Below are 23919 nucleotides of genomic sequence, written 5' to 3'. Positions count from 1 at the left end.
TTAACCGCTAAAGTCGTTGGGTTTTGGAGGGTTTTTAATCACAGATATTTTTCCATTTGAAATTTTTAAATCGATTTTATCAAAAACTAAAAGTTCTTTTTTTATTTTTTTTCTTAAGTTGTAGCCCCTTATCACCTTTATAATCCATGCAATTGTGGTGATTGTAGCATGTATGGTGGTTTTGCTATTAATGTTAAAGTCTAATCCGTGATCACGCCCGTAATCACGGATTCTACATGCAAGATGCTCAGGATTTTCCTCTCTTGAGTGTTTTGGAGCTTTTCCAGGTATGGGGCTATTTTAGATTCTCTCTGGACTGGTATATGGTAACCGTTTGTGACTGTTTTATTTCATTCCTCCATTTACCTACCTAGTCCCCTTTGCTCTTGGCTGTGGTGTGCTTTATCTGGACTCTTGATAGGATTGGTGGATCTGAGTTTGGAGGGACCAGAGAGTTGACAACTTCTTTCAGAGCACATGGCTTTTCTTGGTCTTCATTGTGCAGCATGCAGCATACCAATGCACATCTTTGCCACTTTATCTGGGGGACTACTTTAATAAAGGAGACCCCCCAGAGCTCCACGCCAGTGGTTTGTGCACCCCCCCCTCCCCCCCACACACACACACAGCTGAGCCAGGCACACCCGCAGCTGAGCAATGCACCCCCCAGCCCCAGAGAACATCTGCCACCCCCTTGCCGCAACTCCTGTCCCTGTAATAAAATCCTTATTGGTCCTGACAGTGAAACATAGGGGAGCCCCAGTGGGAGCTTTAAAGATGCTTTGCCGGGGCTCATAGATTATTACAGGGAAGGGAATTGTGGCGAGGGGTGGTGGATGTTTGGCAGCGCTGTGGGGTGAGTTGCTCAACTGCAAAGGTGCCCAACCCAGCTGTGGGCGAGTTTGTTGCTGCATGGATGGACTGACTGGGAGCTCTGGGGTCTCTTTTATTAACCATTCTAGCCGATCGGATGTGACTGTCACGTCCAAAAGGCTGCTGCTGATTGCACGTGCTCCCGCATGCTTCCGTGCTGCCCCCTGTTAGCCTGGAGATCAATGAATGGAAACATAGTTCCCATTCATTGATCTAAGTCCCTGGTAGAAAGGCTGACGGCTTCTTATCAGAAGCCACAGCCTTTCTGAGAAAAAAAAAAGTTTCCCGTCCTCCTTATACATCCTTGAAGCGAGAGTGCTCGCTTCCAGGACTAAAAAAAAAAGTTGACTGTGGTCATCTTGTGGCCAAATAGTAAAGTTACATCTTCATACATTTTTTTTTATGAAATAAACACATATTTTTACATTTAAAATTAACTGTTTACCTACCACACCAAAAATTACCCAAATAAAAGGATTATTGAAAAAAAAATTACAATTTAAAAAAAGAAAGAAAACATAAATAGTTACCTAAGGGTCTGACATTCTTTAACATGCATGAGAAGAGGGTATATTATGAACATTTTTTAAATTATAAGCTTGTAAATAGTGATGGATTCAAAACTGAAAAAATGCACCTTTATTTCCAAATAAAATATTGACGCCATACATTGTGATAGGGACATAATTTAAATGGTGTAATAACTGAGACAAATGGGCAAATAAAATACATAGGTTTTAATTATAGTAGCATGTATGTTTTTTCCATTTTTTATAGTCCTGTTAAAATGCATTTAGAAAAGAATAATTCTTAGCAAAATGTACCACCCAAGAAAGCCTAATTGGTGGCGGAAAAAACAAGGTGTAGATCAATTCATTGTGATAATTAGTGATAAAGTTATTGGCAAATGAATGGGAGGTGAAAATTGCTCTGAGGCATAAGGTGAAAAATAACCACAGGCTGAAATGGTTAAAGGAAACCCCAGATGAAGAGGCAGAAGATGGCGGCGGATGTTCAGTGAGTCACGTGCATCTCCTGGGGAGCGAGACAGAAGTGCCATGGTGCTGAAGGACAGCTAGGTATAGTGGTAGGAGACAGACACTGACGTGTTTTTTCCTGATCAAAATGTGCAGCATATCAATTGCAGCAATTAGTGATGTGTGTTTACGGTCTCAGGATAATGGTAACAGGAATGTTAACATTATTTATTCAGCATGATGTAGTGCTGCGTCGTATTGTTAGATTTGAAATGGGTTATTGTGTGCTAATGTGTCTTTTTGCTTTATACAGGTCAGAATGCATCTATGTGGCTCTCTCCCCAAACTACAATCCTTATATCATATGTTGCAATCAAAGTCTTCCTCATCCTACTCTTTATCACTGTTATATTCAGTGTGCTCTACAGGAAGAAATGTGTGTGATGTCATTGTGGACAAATATTTTCTAAAACCCGTCCTCATTTCCTCTGCTCCCGTCCTCTCATCTGTCCTCCCCTCCTCTCAGTGGCGGCTCCAGCTTCAGATTTTTGGGGGGGCTCAAAGGGGGCACGAGGGCTGGCAGACTGGGCTTGGGGGAGGGGGAATTTGCCGCAGCGAAAAATTGGGCGTGGTCATGATGTCATGTGGGCGGGGCTAACTGTAATGTAGTTGTACCAGCTAACGTAGTTACATGGAAAAAAAATGAAGTAAACGCACATAATGACAGGTAGCCTTTCACCAGTAAATGCACATAAGAATCAGCTTTTCAGCAGTTAATGCACGTAATGACAGACAGCGTTTCCCCATTAAATGCACATAAGAGACAGCTTTTCACCAGTTAATGCACATAATGACAGAGTGCGTTTCTGCAGTAAATGCACATAAGAGCCTGCTTTTCACCAGTTAATGCATGTAATGACAGACAGTTTCCCCATTAAATGCACATAAGGGACAGCTTTTCACCAGTTAATTCACATAATGATAGACTGCGTTTCCGCAGTAAATGCACATAAGGGACAGCTTTTCACCAGTTAATGCACATAATGACAGACTGCGTTTCCGCAGTAAATGCACATAAGGGACAACTTTTCACCAGTTCATGCACATAATGACAGACAGCATTTCCCCAGTAAATGCACATAAGAGACAGCTTTTCACCAGCTAATGCACATAATGACAGACAGCCTTTCACCAGTTAATGCCCATAAGAGACAGATTTTCACCAGTAAATGCACATAAGAGACAGCTTTTCACCAGCTAACGCATGTAATGACAGACAGCCTTTCACCAGTAAATGCACGTAATGACAGACAGCTTTTCACCAGTAAATGCACGTAATGACAGACAGCTTTTCACCAGTAAATGCATGTAATAACAGACAGCGTTTCCCCATCAAATGCACATAAGAGACAGCTTTTCACCAGTAAATGCACGTAATGACAGACAGCGTTTCTGCAGTAAATGCACATAAGAGACAGCTTTTCGCCAGTTAATGTACATAATGACAGATAGCGTTTCCCCAGTAAATGCATGTAATGAGAGACAGCCTATACCAGTTAATGCACATAATGACAGACAGCCAGTGTCCCCAGTATATGTAGCCAGGCGTATAGCTGTCCCCAGTATATGTAGTCAGGCTAGTGATGGTGGGCTGGGGGCCCCAGGGCACCTCAAGCCTGGCTGGTGGTGGGCTGGAGGCCTGAGACCTGGCTCGTGGTGGTGGGCTGGGGGCCCCAGGGCAGCTAAGGCCTGGCTGGTGGTGGTCGGATGGGGGGCCCCAGGGCAGCTCAGGCCTGGCTGGTGGTGGTCGGATGGGGGGCCCCAGGGCAGCTCAGGCCTGGCTGGTGGTGGTGGGATGGAGGGCCCCAGGGCAGCTCAGGCCTGGCTGGTGGTGGTGGTGGGATGGAGGGCCCCAGGGCAGCTCAGGCCTGGCTGGTGGTGGTGGGATGGAGGGCCCCAGGGCAGCTCAGGCCTGGCTGGTGGTGGTGGGATGGAGGGCCCCAGGGCAGCTCAGGCCTGGCTGGTGGTGGTGGGATGGAGGGCCCCAGGGCAGCTCAGGCCTGGCTGGTGGTGGTGGGATGGAGGGCCCCAGGACAGCTCAGGCCTGGCTGGTGGTGGTGGGATGGAGGGCCCCAGGGCAGCTCAGGCCTGGTGGGAAGGCCTCAGGCCTGGCTGGTGGGATGGGGGGCCCCAGCCCCCAGGGCAGCTCAGGCCTGGCTGGTGGTGGTGGGATGGGGGGCCCCAGGGCAGCTCAGGCCTGGCTGGTGATGGTGGGAGGGGGGGCCCAGGGCAGCTCAGGCCTGGCTGGTGGACTGGTAGGTGGGCTGGGGCCCCAGAGTCAGGCCTGGAGCCTGGGGGTTGTTGTTGGTGGTGCTGCTGGTGCTAGGCTCAGGAGGCCTGGGGGGGCTGCGGCAGAAAGACAATTTGGCAGTTGACTGGAGAGGACAGCCACCGCCCACCGCACCCACCTTGTCGCGAAGTTCCGACTTAGTTCCAACTTCCAAGTCCTGCTGCCTGGCTAGCCTGGCTGTCAGGTCCAGAGTCCAGCCCCGCTGTCCGTGTGTCGGTGCCTGGGTGTGACTAGCCCGCCCCGCAGAGAGATTCTGACTCTGTGACGCAGTCACACTTTTATAACGCCGCTATACGCGGCGCCGGCGAGTCGCCACCACCATGTTACCCCTGGGGCGGGCCGCTCTGCGTGACTCACTCAGCTGAGCCTGTGCCCGGCCCAGGGACAGAACAGAACGGAAGCGGACATGTCGGCCGGCCAGGGTGGGTGGGTCCGTGGGACTGATCGCTGCTGGGGTGGGTGCCAGCCCAAGCCCTTGCCCAGTCGCCCTCCTCCCAGAGTCCCAGACTCCCAGGCAGCCCTCGGCTCCACTCACTTCAGTGCAGCCAGAGAGTGACGACGAGCCAGGTCGGGTCTGACACAGCCGGCGGCGGCGGGGGGGCTTTGAGGGGGGCTAATGAGTTGCCAGCTGGGGCTTAAGCCTGGGTAAGCCCCAGCGTGGCGCCGCCACTGCCTCCTCTCCTTTCCCCTCCTCTTCCCTGCCCCCTTATCTCCTGCCTCCCATTTGCCTGTTTTTAGCTCCCTCCTCATTCCTCTCTTGTCTCCTGCTCCCCTTCCTCTCCCCTCCTCTTTTCTTCCCTGCCATCCTATCCTCTTCCCTACCTGCCTTTCTTCTCCTCTTCGAAACCCTCCTCCACTCTTCCCCCTTGCCCTCCTATCTCTTTCCCTCCTCTACACTTGTCTCCCCTGCCCTCCTCTTATCTCTTCTGCCTTCTCTTCACCTTCACCCTGCCCTCTTCACTTCTCTCACCTGCCTTCCTCTATCCTGCCCTCAACCCCCCCCCCTTCTCTCCTCTGCCCTCCTCTCCACTTCTCTCCCCTATCTTCCTCGCCCCTGCACTTCTCTCCACACTTATCTCCACCCTTCTCCTTCCTGCTCTTCTCCACTACACGTCTCTCCTCTCCTCTGCTTTCACCTACCTTGCTCTCCTCTCCCCTGTATTCCTCTCTTCTCCATTTCACCTACTTTTGATGAAATATTTTTCATGTCAAAACATTTTGCATTGTCTAGGATAAACAACATTTTTTTTTTAAAGAAAAACATGTGTATCAATACAGATGTTGCACAGTTTTCTTGTGTGTATGTTATTTTTTTTTTTTGGGGGGGGGGGGGGGGGATGTGGAGGGGAGGGGACATTTCTTTCTTTTAGCTGCTCATAATTTAAGAGGATCTATAATGCTCCCCTGTAATTGTAGCATTAACTACTCCTTATGGGTTAGGAAGGGATCTTACGGGTTAGGCATGGGGGTGGGGTCTTAAGGGCTAGGTGTGCATGGTAGGGATCTTAAGAGTTAGTCATGGGGAAGGGGGAGGGGGTCTTAAGGGTTAATTAAGGTTAGTTTTAGGTGTTAAGAGGAAGGGTGCTGTGTGAGAATAGGTTAGGTTAAGACATAGTAAAATATTGGTAAAGTTACCAATATCTTACTAAAGTGGATAATAGAATATCAGTAAAATTACCAATATTCTATTGCTGTTATTTTCTACATGTGATGCTTTCATAGGCATGCAAATTAAAGTGCCTATATATTTAAGAACATACAACGTAACTAGAAATCACTGGGTCCCCCTGCAAAACTTTGGATGGGGCCCCCTCCCCTGTACAATGCATAGGGACTGTCTGCAAATCTTGGTCTACAAAACTTTGTTTGATTTGTTATCAGTGGCTGAGCAGATGCAGTCATTAGAACAATTGTGCAGAGAGCAGAAAGTATCTTTCACTCCTTGTCCTGACTTGTCAGTCTGACAGGAAGAGGTCCCCTGTGGCTTCTGGGCCTCTCTTCAGCTGTATCCCTTGCAGGGTCTATTGTTACGCCCCTGAGGTTGAACTCGATGGACGTATGTCTTTTTTCAACCCTATGTAAATACTTTAATTTCTAAAACACCAATGAGATTTTACAATTACATGCATAGACTCCTAAGTTCCTAAAGTAAGAAGCTGTGAAGAATCTTAATCATTCCAGGAATTGTTATTTGTTACATCAGTCATTATCTTTGATCAACCCAGAATGGATAATCCAACATCAGTATAGTTTCAGCAGCAGTGTACCTGCAATTAACCTTCCTGGCGGTAACCCCGAACATAGTTCGGGGCAAGCCGCGCAGGAGGATTTCTCAGGCCCTGCTGGGCCGACTTGCATAATTTTTTTTTGCTACACGCAGCTAGCACTTTGCTAGCTGCGTGTGCATACCGATCGCCGCCGCTCCACGCCAATTCGCCGCTACCCGCCGCGCTGCGCCGCCCCCCCCCCCCCCCACCCAGAACCCTTGCGCAGCCTGGCCTATCAGCGGCAGGCAGCGCTGAGGGGTGGATCGGGACTCCCAATGATGTCACGATGTCGATGACATTGGTGACGTCATCCTGCCCATCACCATGGCGATGGGGGAAGCACTCCAGGAAATCCCGTTCTTTGAACGGGATTTCCTGACACTTCGATCTCCTCCGGCGATCGAAGTGGATGGGGTGATGCCGCTGCACAGCAGCTATCATGTAGCGAGCCCTAGGCTTGCTACATGATTTAAAAAAAAATAAATAAATAAAAACTGCTGCGCTGCCCCCTGGCGGCTTTTAATAGACCGCCAGGAGGGATAAAGGTGACAATATTACCAAATGCTCAGAGAAAAGTTGCATGTTTTGTTTCTTATCCATTAAATGTCGGGATCCTAAAATAAATCTAAAAGACAACTGAAAAAGTGTCAGTCATTTATTAACACAAACCTAGCTGTCCTGTGTTAGTATCATGTAATCAAGCCTACAGTATTTATAAAGGAAAAAATGAAATGCCCAGCTATAACTTGAATAAGCTCTATGGAGAAAAAGTTGTAAATTCATATAGTAACTTCTATTCAGTTCCTTAAAGGGGCAGCTTTGAACTTTTTACTGACTGGTTTTGGAGTAGCTCACTGTATCATTACAGGGAATTCTTAAAGTTTATTTTAATTACTTACAAAACTCTCCCTTGAAAGGTCCTATATAAATTCATAATAATAATAATAATAATAATAAATAAGAAGCCAGCCGGAATGCTTCCAGTGTGCCTCCATTCTGGCAGCTGGACTGTCATTGAAGAAGAGCTTTTGAAAATTGAAGAGATGATGCAAATTGATGAGGATTATCCCATGTCCTGTCAGGACCTGTGGCTTTGCTATCCTGCTGGTGGCAGTGCTAATAAACTTTGGTGCGAACTTCAAGTGTCTAACAGCTAATCAACCAGGCAAGCCAGGTCAGTCATTACAAAGCTTGGAGGGTGCACTACTGCAACTAAGGAGCCTATGGTGGTACCCACATTTCCCAGACCCACACCTGATGCTGGTTCACTTCTTCACTCTAGTGCAAGGGGATTGAGACCCTTCCAATCCCTTCTGCTGCAGCACTCGCTGGATCACCCACGCACCCCCTTCCCCTACACACTGGAAAATAAGTAAGTGCTGGCAGAGACATGGGTGATCCAGAAACTGCATTGGAATGGGTTACTCCAGTGCAGTTCGGCTGGATCATTCATGCTATCCCTAGTGGAGATGGTTGGAGATGTTTGGGTAGAGATGTCTTAGTAAATTGTGGAGATCCATCCTAAATAAGTCTTTATTAGTGATTAACTCTGAATTGATTTCGACTCGAAAATTATTTGGAATCCAAGTGCTAATTAGTGCACCTGAGTGGGCTGGTGTGGAGGAATTAACTTACCCAGGTTTTCTTCTTCTTTAATCCGTGTCTAATTGCAGGTCACGTCGCGTTCCAAGTCGCATCACCTGACTAACACGCTTCCTCTTTCAACCCGGAAGGAGGAAGCATGTTAGCCACATGACGCAACTTGGAGCGCAACGTGACACACAATTAGACATGGATTAAAGAAGAAGGAACCCTGGGTAGGTTAACTCCTCCAACCAGCCAGCTCAGGTGCATTAATTAGCACTTGGATTCTGAATTATTTCGAGTCAAAATCAATTCGGAATCCATTCGGAGCTCATCACTATTCTTTATAGTCTCCTCTTTCTACAAGCATTTTCTTTTTCAATCTTTCCTGACTCTGAGATCTCTTTTAATTATCAATATACTCATTTATTGTCAGCCATTTAACAATTCACTGTGAGCTTATCTGTGTTTTCAGCACGAGAAACAAGAAGTAGTTGGGTAACTTACACCACAGTTTATGAAGTTCAGGAAATCAGCTCGTAACATTAATTCTGTAGAAGGCAGCACACAGGAACTGAGCAGCTCGGTAGAATCAGTCATCCAGCAGTTAGGTAGAATCAGTCATCCAGCAGTTAGGTAGAACCAGTCATCCAGCAGCTCAGTAGAACCAGTCATCCAGCAGTTAGGTAGAACCAGTCATCCAGTATGGAAGCTGCCAAAGTCTTTCTGCTGTTACTCCTCATCCAGGGTAAGTACAATCGACTCAGCTTATTCATGCATTTTCAAAGCTCAACTCCAGATATAAATAATTTCCAAGTTCTGTGCAGAGTCTGCTCTTATCTGTGCATGCACTCCTTTAACTAGCATGGTACAAGGTACAAGGGTGTAGCAATAGCCATAGCAGCAAAAGAAGCTGCTATGGGACCCTGGAACAAAGGGGGTCCAGGTGTTACTTGATGCATTCACTGTTAACTTTCTTGTGTTTCTCCACCCTATGACTTTGCCTAAGTGGCCAGTGTACAATGAGAATTAAAATTGCCCAGTTAATTCCTATCCATAGGGTAGGGGCAGGTGGCGTTGCCCAAGAATGCCTACATCTTATGGCCAAATAAAAGTTTTGCTATGGGGCCCCATATAATCTCTAGCTACGCCACTGTAGATTGTACATATACTTAAAGAGGAACTCCAGCCTAAACAAACATACTGTCATTAAGTTACATTAGTTATTTTAATTAAAATAGATAGGTAATATAATATCTTACCCACCCTGTTTTAAAAGAACAGGCAAATATTTGTGCTTTCATAGGGGCAGCCATCTTTTTTGGTTGAAAGGAGGTGACAGGGAGCATGAGACACAGTTCCAACTGTCCTGTGTGCTGATCACCATTCCCAGTTGCTAGGCAACATGAATAACAACATAGGAAATACCATCATGCTTTGCTCAGCATCAGGGAAAAACAGTTTTCTTTGATGGGTGGAGCTTAGCTAAAAATGCAGCTAAAAATGATGCTTTGGTAAGAAAAACAAAGTTCTGATGCTGTGAACTGTTAAAGAAACACCAAGCCTTTTCAGTTCTGCTGAGTAGATTTTGAGTCTGGAGGTTCACTTTAAGAGTGCTTCTAATGTCTTAATGTCTGCAGTGTGTGCAGATCCCCTGCTACCTCCAACATGTACTATTTTGGCCTGGTTCACACTGGCACCTTTCTGGTAAATGGATCCATGAAAAAGGATTCAATTTCCATCCCAACTGATCCATTACCGTTCTGTTTCCTTTCAGTTGGTATCTCTTTTACAATAGAAGTGTAATGCTTGTGTGCATAAGCAATACTGTCTGTTTACAAATCACAAGTGTAATGCTTGGGGGTCATTCTTTCTGACCACCCAGAGCAACAAGGCTAGTAGCTGAATAATGGAAGAGGCTACACAGGTTGCCCAGAGCAACTGCAGCTCTGAGCTTCCAATATCGCTACAAATAAGACACAATGGCAGTGCAGTGCGATGTGCTGCCTTAGCGATAGCAAGCATTCAGACAGGTACAAGACAGGACTATAGATTGGAGTGTAACTAGTAGCAACCGCAGCTCACAGTCACATCCACAGAAGCGGCGGAAGCAGGCTAACAGTCACCAGCAAGTATCCACACAGGCAAGACTACAGGAAAGAACGTAACTAATAGCAACTGCAGCCTATAGTTACAGTCCCAGAACTAGAGTAGCAGGAATACTACCAGTCACCAACGTGGTGATGGCAGAATCCAAGCTATTAGGATAATGGACTTCACTGATCCACCACGGATGCAATGAACATCCATCAGGCATGGAAACTAGGCAATCTATATATATAATAGGCTAAGTGCCTCAACCTTCAAGCAAGAAGAAGAAGTATTGCCACATCAAACTACAATAACAGAACTATACAGAGTAGCACAGTGCCCAGCAGACAGCGCACTGACCGCTATGAAGGGCGGTCTGTGTCCTGATGAGCCGAATCTTTTGGCGAAACCGGTAGACAAGGTCTGGGCGGCTTGGGGATGGCTCTACTGCAGCACCACTCACGATCCTTCATGGAGGTTGGCACTCGGCATCTATACAAGGACATGTAAGCCTGCAATAGCACCATAAACTTTTTTCATCATATGTGTTGAGGCTCACTTATTGCCTCACATTGGGACTTTCACAAATGACTCATATTGAGCTACTATTGATCCTATGGATGCCTTATTCTTTCTACATGATGCATGAATGTGATATGTGCCACTGTACATTAATGGTGGATACAGTTGAACTATCCAAACCAGCTATATTATCTACATCAGTTGCCTGCTTCTGGACAGGAACTCTGGATTGCCTTTGTATTGCCACAATACTGTTTTTTCAGGACTTAGTGCTTCATTATTACATCTTGAAATCTTTTTGATATACAGTTGCCTGCTTCTGGACAGGAACTTTGAGATGAACCTTTGCTGCTATGACGCTAACTCACCATAAATTTGAGCTCCATCACGGCCGATAGGCAATCCTTGATCCTCCAAAACCAGCAACTGCCTGCCTGTGGACAGGAAATCTATGTACAACTAGTTGCCTGCTTGTGGACAGGAACCTCACAGAATCATCAGTTGCCTGCTTCTGGTCAGGAACTTGGTGCTAACCGATTGCTGCTACTATATTTTCTTGTATCCTAGCATCCTTACATCAAGGACTCTCTAGCCATATGGGTTACCCTCCAATATTTGGGGTGCATTGCTATCTTTCCTTGTTTCGAACCATGTTCTATTGCTGTATACTTGCTGCTGTATAATAACATCTTTTCCCCTCAGCTGCCCAGACACTCAGATCACCTAAAATTGTACGACTAATATTAACTTTTTTAAGTGTATTAATAAATGGTATTTTTATTTTTATATATATCCCTGGTGTCTATGACTCATTGAAGTGAGACTTGGGTGCAGATGGGTTCTGCTTTCTTTTCTCTGTTTCCTTGACCCAGTCACTCTGAGTCATATTTATAGGTGACAATTACATATATATGTAGGAGTGGTCTGGTGTTGGATGAATCGCATATACACACTTAATTAAAAGACTACCACTATCACAAAAATCGTAAAATTTTAAATACATGTAAATGCATTCAAGCAATAAGTATATTTCTTCCAGACTAAAATGAGCAATATATTACTTTTCTCTTATGTTGCCATCACTTACAGTAGGTAGTAGAAATCTAACAGAGTTGACAGGTTTTGGAGTAGTCCATCTCTGGCATCTCTGGAAGAAACATATTTCTTACCTGTATTGTTTACATGTATTTTAAATTTACATCTTCTGCAGTGATGTACAGTGTATATAGCCTTTTCAATTAACTGGCCCTCAGAGGGCGTACGAGAGGAATCGGCGCAGGAGACTTGGGCGCAGGATACAGCCGGTATGGCTGATCCTGCTCCTGCACAAATTCCCATCCAGGTTAAATACTATTCCCCCTCCAGGCCACCATGGATGGTGGGGAATGACATACTTAGACTTCCGAATTATAGTGTTTTATAAGTAACTTCAGCTCCGTCTTCTGACGACGCTAAAGTTACTCACTGCTGCGCCCAAGTCTCCTGCGCTGGAATGAAAGTGTTCGCTCAGAGGGGTTAACAATCTAATCCTTACCATTATCATACATGTAGTGTTTGTATCATAGTCTAGGGCCAATTTAGGGGGCAGCCAATTAACTTACCTATATGTTTTTGGGCATGGGAGGACACTCAAGTGCCTGGAGGAAACCCACAAAGACACAAGGAGACCATGCAAACTCCTTGCAGATAGTGTCCTAGCTGGGATTTGAACCAGGGACCCAGCGTTTCAAGGCGAGATCGCTACCCACTACGCCTATGGTAGTGGTTAGCTATGCAAATTGTTCCATTTTTTTTAATGTTTGCACATACATTTCACTTTCATATACACTCTGACCTCTGCCATGCATAATAAGTGCTCATTTGGGAGAAGTCAATGGTAGCAAAGTAAAGGCTGGAACACAAAACAGAAAAATAGTAATAATAATTATTGCAGATGCATAAATACTATTTGTTAAGCTAATGTATATATGTGATATCTTCTTCTGTAGATCATATCTGCATCAGTAAAGCTCAGAATGTATGTGCAGACCAGCCTGGCTCTATAAGGGTAGAAGAAAGAGAAACGGTGACTATCCCGTGTTACTTCTCTTATCCGGAGAATATAAACCCTACAAAGGTCAGAGTGTCCTGGAGAACTGCGGCCAGTGGCAAATGTGCTCAGAGTGATTTCATTTACAACCATACAGACAAGTGGATAAATACATCCTACCAACGGGAATTCAAAGTGCAGGGAGGCATCATGACAAACAGAATGGCAGCAATCACAATCACGATCCTCAAAAAACTGAAGAAGTCCATGTTCTGCTGCAGGATAGAACTTGATCATGATAATCAATCTCCAGACCTAAAATGGCAGAACCCACATGGGACCTACATGCTGTTCAAAGGTAATCATCATCATCAGTGACATCAGTGCTCAGTTTGTACACTGGAACCAACAATCTTTGTTTGACTATCTGGCTTGATAATCTTGAAAACCTACGTGCTAATGCCATACTCTTCTATCAATTAACCTCCTTAGCGGTAACCCCGTGCTGGACACGGGGTAAGCCGCCGGAGGGTGCCGCTCAGGCCCTGCTGGGCCGATTTTCATAATTTTTTTTTTGCTGGACGCAGCTAGCACTTTGCTAGCTGCGCCAGCACTCTGATCGCCGCCGGCCCCCGCCCGATCGCCGCTGTCTGATGCGGCGCGCGCCCCCCCCCCCAGACCCCGTGCGCTGCCTGGCCAATCGGTGCCAGGCAGCGCGGAGGGGTGGTTCGGGACTCCCAATGACGTCCCGACGTCGCTGACGTTGGTGACGTCATCCCGCCGGAGATCGGAGATCGCCGAAGGCGATCGAAGCGGGCGGGGGGATGCCGCTGAGCAGCGGCTATCATGTAGCGAGCCCTGGGCTCGCTACATGATTTAAAAAAAAAAAAACTGCTGCGCTGCCCCCTGGCGGAATTTTTCATACCGCCAGGGGGGTTGATATGGTCAACATTTTTTCTTCAGTCCATTGATAGGCCTGCAGGAGGAGGAACAGGCTCACAGCTCCCTTCTGTCTGTGTCACCCTGCAGGAGGAGGGGCAGGCTCACAGCTCCCTTCTGTCTGTGTCACCATGCAGGAGGAGGGGCAGACTCACAGCTCCCTTCTGTCTGTGTCACCCTGCAGGAGGAGAGGCAGACTCACAGCTCCCTTCTGTCTGTGTCACCCTGCAGGAGGAGGGGCAGACTCACAGCTTCCTTCTGCCTGTGTCACCCTGCAGGAGGAGAGGCAGACTCTGAGGTCCCTTCTGTCTGTGTCACCCTGCAGGAGGAGGGACAGATTCACAGCTCCTTTCTGTCTGTGTCACCCTGCAGGAGGAGGGGCAGACTCACAGCTCCCTTCTGTCTGTGTCACCCTGCAGGAGGAGGGGCAGGCTCACAGCTCCCTTCTGTCTGTGTCACCCTGCAGGAGGAGAGGCAGACTCAAAGCTCCCTTCTGTCTGTGTCACCCTGCAGGAGGAGAGGCAGACTCTGAGGTCCCTTCTGTCTGTATCACCCTGCAGGAGGAGGGACAGATTCACAGCTCCTTTCTGTCTGTGTCACACTGCAGGAGGAGGGGCAGACTCACAGCTTCCTTTTGTCTGTGTCACCCTGCAGGAGGAGGGGCAGACTCACAGCTCCCTTCTGTCTGTGTCACCCTGCAGGAGAAGGGGCAGACTCCCAGCTCCCTTCTGTCTGTTTCACCCTACAGGAGGAGGAGAGGCAGACTCACAGCTCCCTTCTGTCTGTGTCACCCTGCAGGTTGAGGGGCAGACTCACAGCTCCCTTCTGCCTGTGTCACCCTGCAGGAGGAGGGGCAGACTCATAGCTTCCTTCTGCCTGTGTCACCCTGCAGGAGGAGAGGCAGACTCTGAGGTCCCTTCTGTCTGTGTCACCCTGCAGGAGGAGGGACAGATTCACAGCTCCTTTTTGTCTGTATCACCCTGCAAGAGGAGGGGCAGACTCACAGCTCCCTTCTGCCTGTGTCACCCTGCAGGAGGAGCGGCAGACTCCCAGCTCCCTTCTGTCTGTGTCAACCTGCAGGTTGAGGGGCAGACCCACAGCTCCCTTCTGTCTGTGTCACCCTGCAGGAGGAGGGGCAGACTCATAGCTCCCTTCTGTCTATGTCACTCTGCAGGAGGAGGGGCAGACTCACAGCTGCCTTCTGTCTGTGTCACCCTGCAGGAGGAGAGGCAGACTCCCAGCTCCCTTTTGTCTGTGTCACCCTGCAGGAGGAGGGACAGACTCATAGCTCCCTTCTGTCTGTGTCACCCTGCAGGAGGAGGGGCAGACTCACAGCTCCCTTCTGTCTGTGTCACCCTGCCGGAGGAGGGTCAGACTCACAGCTCCCTTATGTCTGTGTCACCCTGCAGGAGGAGGGACAGATTCACAGCTCCCTTCTGTCTGTGTCACCCTGCAGGAGGAGGGACAGACTCGCAGCTCCCTTCTGTCTGTGTCACCCTGCAGGAGAAGGGGCAGACTCACAGCTTCCTTTTGTCTGTGTCACCCTGCAGGAGGAGGGGCAGACTCACAGCTTCCTTCTGTCTGTGTCACCCTGCAGGAGAAGGGGCAGACTCCCAGCTCCCTTCTGTCTGTGTCACCCTACAGGAGGAGGAGAGGCAGACTCACAGCTCCCTTCTGTCTGTGTCACCCTGCAGGAGGAGGGGCAGACTCATAGCTCCCTTCTGTCTATGTCACTCTGCAGGAGGAGGGGCAGACTCACAGCTGCCTTCTGTCTGTGTCACCCTGCAGGAGGAGAAGCAGACTCCCAGCTCCCTTTTGTCTGTGTCACCCTGCAGGAGGAGGGAAAGACTCATAGCTCCCTTCTGTCTGTGTCACCCTGCAGGAGGAGGGGCAGACTCACAGCTCCCTTCTGTCTATGTCACCCTGCAGGAGGAGCGTCAGACTCACAGCTCCCTTATGTCTGTGTCACCCTGCAGGAGGAGGGGCAGACTCACAGCTCCCTTCTGTCTGTGTCACCCTGCAGGAGGAGGGAAAGACTATCAGCTCCCTTCTGTCTGTGTCACCCTGCAGGAGAAGGGGCAGACTCCCAGCTCCCTTCTGTCTGTGTCACCCTACAGGAGGAGGAGAGGCAGACTCACAGCTCCCTTCTGTCTGTGTCACCCTGCAGGAGGAGCGGCAGACTCCCAGCTCCCTTCTGTCTGTGTCACCCTGCAGGAGGAGGGTCAGACTCACAGCTCCCTTATGTCTGTGTCACCCTGCAGCAGGAGGGGCAGACTCACAGCTCCCTTCTGCCTGTGTCACCCTGCAGGAGGAGGGGCAGACTCATAGCTTCCTTCTGCCTGTGTCACCCTGCAGGAGGAGAGGCAGACTCTGAGGTCCCTTCTGTCTGTGTCACCCTGCAGGAGGAGGGACAGATTCACAGCTCCTTTTTGTCTGTATCACCCTGCAAGAGGAGGGGCAGACTCACAGCTCCCTTCTGCCTGTGTCACCCTGCAGGAGGAGCGGCAGACTCCCAGCTCCCTTCTGTCTGTGTCAACCTGCAGGTTGAGGGGCAGACCCACAGCTCCCTTCTGTCTGTGTCACCCTGCAGGAGGAGGGGCAGACTCATAGCTCCCTTCTGTCTATGTCACTCTGCAGGAGGAGGGGCAGACTCACAGCTGCCTTCTGTCTGTGTCACCCTGCAGGAGGAGAGGCAGACTCCCAGCTCCCTTTTGTCTGTGTCACCCTGCAGGAGGAGGGACAGACTCATAGCTCCCTTCTGTCTGTGTCACCCTGCAGGAGGAGGGGCAGACTCACAGCTCCCTTCTGTCTGTGTCACCCTGCCGGAGGAGGGTCAGACTCACAGCTCCCTTATGTCTGTGTCACCCTGCAGGAGGAGGGACAGATTCACAGCTCCCTTCTGTCTGTGTCACCCTGCAGGAGGAGGGACAGACTCGCAGCTCCCTTCTGTCTGTGTCACCCTGCAGGAGAAGGGGCAGACTCACAGCTTCCTTTTGTCTGTGTCACCCTGCAGGAGGAGGGGCAGACTCACAGCTTCCTTCTGTCTGTGTCACCCTGCAGGAGAAGGGGCAGACTCCCAGCTCCCTTCTGTCTGTGTCACCCTACAGGAGGAGGAGAGGCAGACTCACAGCTCCCTTCTGTCTGTGTCACCCTGCAGGAGGAGGGGCAGACTCATAGCTCCCTTCTGTCTATGTCACTCTGCAGGAGGAGGGGCAGACTCACAGCTGCCTTCTGTCTGTGTCACCCTGCAGGAGGAGCGGCAGACTCCCAGCTCCCTTCTGTCTGTGTCAACCTGCAGGTTGAGGGGCAGACCCACAGCTCCCTTCTGTCTGTGTCACCCTGCAGGAGGAGGGGCAGACTCATAGCTCCCTTCTGTCTATGTCACTCTGCAGGAGGAGGGGCAGACTCACAGCTGCCTTCTGTCTGTGTCACCCTGCAGGAGGAGAGGCAGACTCCCAGCTCCCTTTTGTCTGTGTCACCCTGCAGGAGGAGGGACAGACTCATAGCTCCCTTCTGTCTGTGTCACCCTGCAGGAGGAGGGGCAGACTCACAGCTCCCTTCTGTCTGTGTCACCCTGCCGGAGGAGGGTCAGACTCACAGCTCCCTTATGTCTGTGTCACCCTGCAGGAGGAGGGACAGATTCACAGCTCCCTTCTGTCTGTGTCACCCTGCAGGAGGAGGGACAGACTCGCAGCTCCCTTCTGTCTGTGTCACCCTGCAGGAGAAGGGGCAGACTCACAGCTTCCTTTTGTCTGTGTCACCCTGCAGGAGGAGGGGCAGACTCACAGCTTCCTTCTGTCTGTGTCACCCTGCAGGAGAAGGGGCAGACTCCCAGCTCCCTTCTGTCTGTGTCACCCTACAGGAGGAGGAGAGGCAGACTCACAGCTCCCTTCTGTCTGTGTCACCCTGCAGGAGGAGGGGCAGACTCATAGCTCCCTTCTGTCTATGTCACTCTGCAGGAGGAGGGGCAGACTCACAGCTGCCTTCTGTCTGTGTCACCCTGCAGGAGGAGAAGCAGACTCCCAGCTCCCTTTTGTCTGTGTCACCCTGCAGGAGGAGGGAAAGACTCATAGCTCCCTTCTGTCTGTGTCACCCTGCAGGAGGAGGGGCAGACTCACAGCTCCCTTCTGTCTATGTCACCCTGCAGGAGGAGCGTCAGACTCACAGCTCCCTTATGTCTGTGTCACCCTGCAGGAGGAGGGGCAGACTCACAGCTCCCTTCTGTCTGTGTCACCCTGCAGGAGGAGGGAAAGACTATCAGCTCCCTTCTGTCTGTGTCACCCTGCAGGAGAAGGGGCAGACTCCCAGCTCCCTTCTGTCTGTGTCACCCTACAGGAGGAGGAGAGGCAGACTCACAGCTCCCTTCTGTCTGTGTCACCCTGCAGGAGGAGCGGCAGACTCCCAGCTCCCTTCTGTCTGTGTCACCCTGCAGGAGGAGGGTCAGACTCACAGCTCCCTTATGTCTGTGTCACCCTGCAGCAGGAGGGGCAGACTCACAGCGCCCTTCTGTCTGTGTCACCCTGCAGGAGGAGGGGCAGACTCACAGCTCCCTTCTGTCTGTGTCACCCTGCAGGAGGAGGGAAAGTCTATCAGCTCCTTTCTGGCTATGTCACCCTGCAGGGGGAGGGGCAGACTCACAGCTCCTTTCTATCTGTGTCACCCTGCAGGGGGAGGGGCAGACTCACAGCTCCCTTCTGTCTGTGTCACCCTGCAGGAGGAGGGACAGACTCATAGCTCCCTTCTGTTTATGTCACCCTGCAGGAGGAGGAGCAGACTCCCAGCTCAATTCTGTCTGTGTCACCCTGCAGGAGGAGGGGCAGACTCCCAGCTCCCTTCTGTCTGTGTCACTCTGCAGAGAGAGGGGCAGACTCACAGCTCCCTTCTGTCTGTGTCACCCTGCAGGAGAAAGGGCAGACCCACAGCTCCCTTCTGTTTGTATCACCCTGCGGGAGGAGGGACAGACTCATAGCTCCCTTCTGTCTGTGTCACCCTGCAGGAGGATAGGCAGACTCCCGGCTCCCTTCTGTCTGTGTCACCCTGCAGGAGGAGGGTCAGACTCATAGCTCCCTTCTGTCTGTGTCACCCTGCAGGAGGAGGGACAGACTCATAGCTCCCTTCTGTCTGTGTCAACCTGCAGGCGGAGGGGCAGACTCCCAGCTCCTGTCTGTCTGTGTCACCCTGCAGGAGGAGGGGCAGACTCATAGCTCCCTTCTGTCTGGGAAGGGCAGGGTAAGGGTAAATTGCACCCAGGGCGAGGGTGTAAAAATTTGACCCCCCTGATTTGAGAATGTAATTTGTGATGCGGTTTTTCGCAGCCATTAGCCAGGTATAGCTGTCCCAGTATAGGTAGCTGGACATAGCTTCACCAGTATAGGTAGCCAGGCATAGGTGCCCCCAGTGTAGGTTGGCTAGGCATAGGTTCCTGCTGTATAGGTTAGCCCAGTATAAATTACTCTATTATAGGTTAGCCAGGCATAGGTGCTCCAAATATAGGTTAGCCAGGAATAGGTGCCCCAAGTATAGGTTAGGCAGGCATAGGTGCCCCTGTATAGGTTAGCCAGGCATAATTGCCTAAAGTATAGGTTAGCCAGGCATATGTGTCCCCAGTATAGGTTAGCCAGATATAGGTGCCCACAGCATAGGTTAGCCAAGCATAGGTGCCCCCAGTATAGTTTAGCTAGGCATAGGTGCCTCCAGTATAGGTTAGCCAGGCATAGGTGCCTCCAGTATAGGTTAGCCAGGCATAGGTTCCCCCAGTATAGGTTAGCTAGGCTTAGGTGCCCCCAGTAAAGGTTAGCCAGGCATAGGTGCCTCCAGTTTAGGTTAGCCAGGCATAGGTGCCCCCAGTATAGGTTAGCTAGGCATAGGTGCCCCCAGTAAAGGTTAGCCAGGCATAGGTGCCTCCAGTATAGGTTAGCTAGGCATAGGTTCCCCCAGTATAGGTTAGCTAGGCATAGGTGCCTACAGTAAAGGTTAGCCAGGCATAGGTGCCTCCAGTTTAGGTTAGCCAGGCATAGGTGCCCCCAGTATAGGTTAGCTAGGCATAGGTGCCCCAGTAAAGGTTAGCCAGACATAGGTGCCTCCACTTAAGGTTTAGCCAGGCATAGTGCCCCCAGTATAGGTTAGCAAGGTATAAGTGCACACTGGGAATCAGCCACAGGGAGGGACTGACTTCTACCCCCTTCTCCCTGGGTCCCCCTCTGTGCTCCACCCTCTACTGAAATGATATAGTGGTGCTGGGAAACCTGAAACAACTCACCTCCTTCTGGGCTCCATGGGACATCACTTTCTGCTGGGCTCCTCTGCCGCTAGCAGACGCCTCAGGGAACCACATTTTACCTCCTTTCATGGTTACTATAAAGGTAAATTTGCGTGCCCGGAGGCACCCAATAAGCAGTAAGAGGGGGCTATTAATGTGGAAAGTCTTGCGGTTATCACAATCGGCTTGTGGATAACAAGATTGTGGCATTACACAGCGGGCACAGAGAATGCCGCAATCTTGGTATCCACAAGCCGATTGTGATAACTGCAAGCATTTCCGTATTAATAGCCCCCTCTTACCGCTAATCAGGCGCCCATATTTACCTTTATAGCTGTAGATTGCAGCTTAATGGATGGGGTAGTTTTAGGAGGGGGATTTATGGTTAGGTGTCACCAGAGGGGGTTAGATTTAGGCACCACAGGAGGGGGGGATTGTTTTAGGATTAGGCACCACCAGGGAAGGGTTTTATGTGAGAATAGGGTTAGGTTTAGCCAAAGTAAAATATTGGTAAATATTACTGATATTTTACTATAAAAATGCAGCAATAGTGTTGGTGGGGAACTGGTGTACACATCCTAGATTATCAGTAAAGGTGGTTGTCAGGGACATTGCTAGCCCAAAAGATCAGTGGCACGTGCCACGGATCTATTCTGGGGTGCCCTGGATGTTTTCCAGGGAAAGACCAAAACATCTTCTCTTCTGGGCTTCCCCCCCCCCCGTGTTTTTTTTTTTTTTTGGGGGGGGGGGGGGTTGCTGGGCAGGCTTACTTAGACCACTTTAAGTTCATGTAAATTTGGCTCCACCCATGGTCACACCCACATTCTGGTGCATGGGTACACCCATTTTTTTGGCTGGAGTGCCCAAAACTGCCCCAGATCTCTTAGGACCGTAGAAATGCCCCTAGTGGTTGTTATCGACTGCCTCAGCCAGATTTAATCTAGCGTTTTCACGGGCCTTAAGAGCGCACAGTTGTCTGCTATTGTTCCTGACAATGCTCTTATTTACAGGAAACGCTCTAAAAATGTTGTATGAAAGTTTATTCCGGGTAACAAACATGTGAGATGTTCAGGTTAAAGCAGACACTCCATGAAAGTAGCTTCATACTGAGATACTGAAATCTTAGTTCTTCTGTAGGCTACATTTTCCAAAGTGCTCTTCTAGTAATTCCTGGTACACACCGTGCAGTTTCCTGTCAGATCGATAGGTCAAGTCCATAATTTCTGACAGGTCCGATTAGGTTTCCGCCCCTTTTTCAGATCAACTTTCTGATCACGTATGTACACATTCAATCGGATCTAGATTGAACCCGTCAGAAATGATCAATTCAACCCGTCGATCTGATGGAAAATTGCATGGTGTGTACCAGGCATAAAACTTTTGATCGCCTCACCAGCCAGTACTACTAATGCTTACTATCAGAGCCCCATCAGCACAATAAGAAGATAACATACCATGATATAAAGAATGCAGCAGGAATGGCAGTTCTGATAGGACAGTCTCTGCAGTCTGTAGAACACGGTGTAATCCACATCGCTGAAAACATTCATCAAGGCGATTGGCTGGTCTTGAGGCAAACAGGAAAAATGAGTACAAGAAAACACTACATCTGATATTTGCAGTAACTTTATTGAGAGTGGCAAAACAAATCACCTTTTCTCTAGGCATAGTTGGAAATGCCAATGAACGCCCCCCCCCCCCCCCCCCCTCAAAAAAACAAAAGAAAGAAAAAAAACCAAAAATTAAAATCAGAAAAACGGAAATCGAGAAATGGAAAATCAGTCTTGTGATTCCGCGCAATCCGAAAAAGCATCCCTACTTTTTTCACTATAGAAGTGCTTCAAGGTATTCAGTAAATTACTGTAAATGTAAAGTTTAATACTTAAACAATGAATACAGTGGCATTTAACTATCTGTGCCTGCATTTGAATTGTAATCAGCTCTGTAATCAGTAATTACATTTGTTTCATTCAGATGAAGCCTCTGCGGAGCAGCCAGATGTGATCCTTGCTGTCCTGGGAGAAGATGCTGCTATACCATGCATTGTTCATAACATAAATCCTGAGTCTATACGAGAGGTCACTTTGAGAAAAGGAGCAAGTGATGTGTGTTCAGAGAATAAGGAGGTCAAAACACGGTTAGGACATGACCACATAAAGGAATATGTGTGGCAGTCACCCCAGGAAAACACGTGGAAGCTTCTGTTACCGATAAAGAAAGTTCGGTCTTCTGACATTGGCCAGTACTGCTGTGACGTGAGGACTACACCAGAGATACCACCAGCACGGCAGCCGGCACACGGCACCCAGGTAGTAATAGTAGGTAAGCTAATTTACGTTTTCATTTATATATATTTTAAGGTTAACCTCCTTGGCGGTAATCCCGAGCTGAGCTCGGGGTATGCCGCCGGAGGTCGCCGCTCAGGCCCTGCTGGGCCGATTTGCAGTCTGAAAAAAGCAGCACACGCAGCCGGCACTTTGCCAGCCGCGTGTGCTGCCCGATCGCCGCCGCTCCGCGGCGATCCGCCGCGTGCAGCGGCGAAAGAGGGTCCCCCCAGCCGCCCGAGCCCAGCGCAGCCGGAACAAACAGTTCCGGCCGGCGCTAGGGGCTGGATCGGGCGGCTCTGACGTCAGGACGTCGACTGACGTCCATGACGTCACTCCGCTCGTCGCCATGGCGACGAGGAAAGCGAAACAAGATAGGCCGCTCATTGCGGCCTATCTTGTTACTTTCGATTGCCGGAGGCGATCGAAAGTACGCTTCCGGAGCGCCCTCTAGTGGGCTTTCATGCAGCCAACTTTCAGTTGGCTGCATGAAATACTTTTTTTTTAATTTAAAAAAAACCCTCCCGCAGCCTCCCTGGCGATTTTAATAGAACGCCAGGGAGGTTAAAGTGATATTCTAATGTTGCTGATATAAAAGCAAACTGATTTATGGAACTTTGCAAACTTTATTTCATACATCTTAGGGCTTGTTCACACTATGGGCTTGATTCACAAAGCCGTGATAAGTCTTATCACGGTCGCGCTAGGGTTTGGCGCACGTTATAACGCGCATAATGGTTTTCGCATGCAATCGTAAATTTTCATGCGCTAACCCAAAATTTTGCGTGGAAATTTGTGATTATGCGTGAAAACCATGTAACGCACACAAAACGCTAGCGCCGCCGTGATGTGAGTTTTCACGGCTTTGTGAATCAATCCCTATAAGCGTTTTTGTTTTTTTTTAGGCGCTGGCGATTTTTAAAAGCCCTTTAAAAGCGCTAGTGCAATGATTTTCTATGAGAGTGTTCTCACTTGAGTGCTGAGATTTTTTTCCAATTGCAAACGCGTGCGAGTGTTTGTGCTTCAATACAAAGTATAGGGAAATCGCTAACCGCTTGAAGAAGCGCTTTAAAAAGTGATTTCCCAGTGCTTTTCTGAATAAATACATTGGGCTCGATTTACAAAACGGTGCTAACTTTAGCACTGGCCCTTAGCACGTCTAAACTCAGATTAAATGTGAGAAGTAGTGATTGTGCGCAAAGTACCAGGGCGCTCCACGCGAAGTGCCCACTAAAGCCTATGGGACTTAGCGCGCGATCTGATTGAGAAAACCGGTGCTAACCTACTTAGCACCCTGGTTAGCACTCCTAAAGACTTTAGACATGCTAAGTAGGTTAGCACCGCTTAGTAAATCAAGCCCATTGGGCCTGATTCACAAAGCGGTGCTAACAGTTAGCACGCTGGTGAAAAGCCCTTTATCATGCCTAAACTCAGTTTAGGCATGATAAGTTTAGGGATGATAAGTTTAGGGGCTCGATTCACAAAGCGGTGCTAACCCAGTTAGAGACTTTAGGCATGATAACCATTGCACCACGCTTGTGAAAAGCCAGTTTAGGTGTGATACGTTTAGGCATGATAAGTTTAGGTGTGATAAGTTTAGGCATGCTAAGTTTAGATAAGTTTGGATCGCTTGAAAAGTCCCGCACGCAAAGCAGCGCCATTAAACTTTATACGAAGTGCACCAGTCTTTGGTAGCGTAAAACT

At 49.1% G+C, this 23919-nt stretch overlaps 1 protein-coding gene across 6 annotated transcripts in view; it reads left to right on the top strand.

The window, feature by feature from the left end:
* Positions 1 to 23919, top strand: part of LOC137562550 (basement membrane-specific heparan sulfate proteoglycan core protein-like) — a 77217-nt gene that overhangs the window by 35003 nt on the left and 18295 nt on the right. For 4 of the 6 annotated variants that reach the window (XM_068273997.1, XM_068273998.1, XM_068273996.1 and 1 more), the window contains 2 exons: positions 12653 to 13051; positions 21866 to 22213. In XM_068273997.1, the coding sequence (XP_068130098.1) occupies positions 12653 to 13051; positions 21866 to 22213 (747 nt within the window). The remainder of the gene's footprint in view (positions 1 to 12652; positions 13052 to 21865; positions 22214 to 23919) is intronic. The other 2 variants (XM_068274001.1, XM_068273999.1) reach the window with 2 other exon arrangements.

The sequence above is a fragment of the Hyperolius riggenbachi genome, chromosome 3 (genome assembly GCF_040937935.1).
Source record: "Hyperolius riggenbachi isolate aHypRig1 chromosome 3, aHypRig1.pri, whole genome shotgun sequence".
In the NCBI taxonomy this organism is placed as follows: domain Eukaryota; kingdom Metazoa; phylum Chordata; class Amphibia; order Anura; family Hyperoliidae; genus Hyperolius; species Hyperolius riggenbachi.
The sequence above is the reverse complement of the archived record's forward strand: the minus strand, read 5'-3'. Positions and strand labels throughout refer to the sequence as shown.